This window comes from Kryptolebias marmoratus, linkage group LG12 (genome assembly GCF_001649575.2).
Source record: "Kryptolebias marmoratus isolate JLee-2015 linkage group LG12, ASM164957v2, whole genome shotgun sequence".
NCBI classification, from domain to species: Eukaryota; Metazoa; Chordata; class Actinopteri; order Cyprinodontiformes; family Rivulidae; genus Kryptolebias; species Kryptolebias marmoratus.
In genome coordinates, this window is record NC_051441.1 from 12054750 (window position 1) to 12057609 (window position 2860).

At 37.8% G+C, this 2860-nt stretch overlaps 1 protein-coding gene across 1 annotated transcript; it reads left to right on the forward strand.

Moving 5' to 3' along the window:
• The first annotated feature begins 505 nt into the window (after window positions 1-505).
• On the forward strand, window positions 506-1846 carry LOC108239219 (H-2 class II histocompatibility antigen, A-Q alpha chain). The gene is made up of 4 exons (XM_017421802.3): window positions 506-703; window positions 806-1048; window positions 1147-1428; window positions 1505-1846. The coding sequence occupies exons 1-4, from the start codon at window positions 535-537 to the stop codon at window positions 1648-1650; spliced, it is 840 nt and encodes a 279-aa protein (XP_017277291.1). The 5' UTR covers window positions 506-534; the 3' UTR covers window positions 1651-1846.
• The last annotated feature ends 1014 nt before the right edge of the window (window positions 1847-2860 follow it).

A 2860-nucleotide genomic window follows, 5' to 3' on the forward strand; every position in this document is an offset into this window, starting at 1 on the left:
GGTATTAAAAATTCATTACTTGGAGTTTTTTCCTTTGTTTTTTCCAGTGTACAGACTGTCGCAGTTCTTCTTCTGTGAATCTAATAAAATTTAAGATATGCATGCACAGCAGGATCACAATAACACATGTTGTTGACAGCCTCTCCGATAATTAAAAGCTAGGTGCAGATTTAAAAACTCCTTATGAAAACCTGCTATGAGTTCAAATAAAGTACCCATTACTGAACCTATTTGTTGTTTTCTTCAAATAGAAGTCCTTGGAATCAAGCGTGACACACACAGCTGCCTTCTTGAATTTAAGCTGATTTTGAAGATCTCTCCTGACATCTACTGGGAGAAAATTATATTGTTTCTACTTTTTAATGTAGTGAAGATGAATTTTAAAGCATCCTGGAGTAAAGAAGAAGAAGTGAAAATGTGAAGCTAGCAGAAACTATTACCATAAAAGAATACAACCTACAAAGCTACTGTGGCTTTTTGTTCTGCCAACTTCTTCTTTTCTCCTGCCAACAATTGTGACAAGACATTTCACAAATGAGGAAGGCTTTATGTAAAACAGGTCGCTTTATAAAGTCACATTTGTTGAATGCTGACAGCAAAGAGACAAAGATTTATGACAGGGCATTTAAGAAAAGTACAGTCTATAATATGGACCTCAAAGTTATACTTCTTTTCTCTGGAGCAGTTTGCATCTGTGCAGAAAGTGAGTAATTCTGCTTGGCTGTTCCACGCTGTGAATTTGGTTTAAATGTCACTTATTTCCTGGAGTTTTTCTTGCTGCTAAACTGTTCCACTGTTTTCTTAGGAAGCCACAGACTTTGTTTCCACTATGGCTGCTTTGACTCGAGCGATACTCAACTCTGTGTGACATTGGATGATGATGAAATAGGTTATGCAGATTTTACAAAAGATGTCGGTGTTTGGGAAAGCAGACTGCCATTAAGTTTTCATGACGACTCTGCCTTCAGATTTGCAAAAACATGTCAGTGGGTATGTAAGAAAGATATGCATAAATGGAAACCAGACAAGTCCGTTTCAGTGACTAAAGGTAACTCAACTCTTTGTCAAACATTTGCCAAACTAGCAACGGTTCTCTCTGCAAAATGATTTAACACTTTCAAATAAACGTCTTCAATTAACTGTTAGATCCTCCACAAGTTGTTATGTACCCCAGAGACGAAGTGGTTAAAGATGAAGAGAATACCCTCATCTGCTTCATCAACAAGTTCTTCCCCCCCACGATCAAGATCAGGTGGACTAAGAATGATGAAGACGTGGAAGTGGAAGATCCTTTCATAAAAGTCATGTCCCAGTTTGACGGCACATTCTATGTCTTCTCCTACCTGAACTTTGTTCCAGAAGATGGAGACATCTACGGCTGCACCGTGGAACACGAAGCTCTGGATGAACCCAAGACCAGGTTTTGGGGTGAGAATAATAAATTGGCTTGATCTTATTTGATGTAAGAACTTTTTTTTAATTATTCTGGCCTCCTCCTCTTTAGATGTTGAATTAGATGAGATGAGCAGTGACGCTGGTCCAGCTGTCTTCTTTGGGATTGTTACTCTTGGACTTCTTGGAGGTGCTGCAGGAATCTTCTTTTTTCTGAAAGGACACCAACATCATGGCAGCATATCTGCTGCTGGTTAATACGTCACATGTATAGCACTCTGTTTCAGCGATTGTGTTACTCTTTTTGGTTTGTTTTCTGCAAAAAAACATTTATTACTGAATGATTTGCAAACTTGTGATTCTTCTGGATTTTCTCTTGCTTATTCGTACTTCCACTTGAGTAATTGTTGTGTTTCCATTTTACAGCTTATAATAAAGCTTATGATTTTTACTGTGTCAGTATTATTTATCTATTGAAGAATATGTAAGAGGCGTCCTTATTTAAAAAGACAATATGAATGTGTCCAAAACTCAACACTGATTTGGGTATATATTGTATATAACGGTGTGTTGTTTTTGTAAAGTCCTGCAGCACAGCAAGGTGCTTCACCACACACCAGCCTCTTTTTTTCTGCATGAAAATGATTAGCTTCATGCAAATACAACTGGTCTTTGAGAGTCTTGTGCTTTCTGCTCTGACTGTAAACTACAACAAAATAATTGTAGTTTTGCCCCTAAATCATGATGCTGTTAGACTGTTAAACTCTGATGGGGCTCTGTAGCTGCTGTTGTAATATAATTGTAATGTTTGCGCTGAATGAACCCTAAATGCAGACTCGTCACGGAATGAGGAAAAAAAGCAATTTATTTAGAAAAAGAAAACAAAAGGCTGACGTGGCAGCAAAAACTAAGTAACAAAAACTTAACTAAACAGCCAGGTGGCGGGCATAAACGAGAAGTAAGAACACAAGGAGCATGACGGTGGCATGAAAAACGCAGAAACGAGGATACCTGAACGCATGAGATCAATTTTAAGGAAGTGAGGGTGAGCGGAAAATGAGATACAGCTGGGAGATGATGAGAAATACGTGAGGTGGGCGTGACAGGCAGACCAGAGAACTACTGACCAGAGGACCAGAGGGCAGGTGAATATTGACACAAAAAACAAAAACACAAAGAAAAATACACTTAATCCAGAACACAAAGAATCCAGGAGCAAAACTAAACAATATATATCAACATGAAAACACAAGGATCACAAATATGAACATAAAAACAGAAAAATGACACAAAAAACTCAAATCATGACAATAGTGTTATTATTCCACTATAACTGTTAGTGAACTATCATTGTCTTTTTATACTATTATTGTTTGCTGCTGGGCTAAAACCAGCACCTAAGTAACAAAGTTCCATTCCACCTCATGCACCCATGTGATGTTAAAGACAGAAATTAAGCACTGAATGC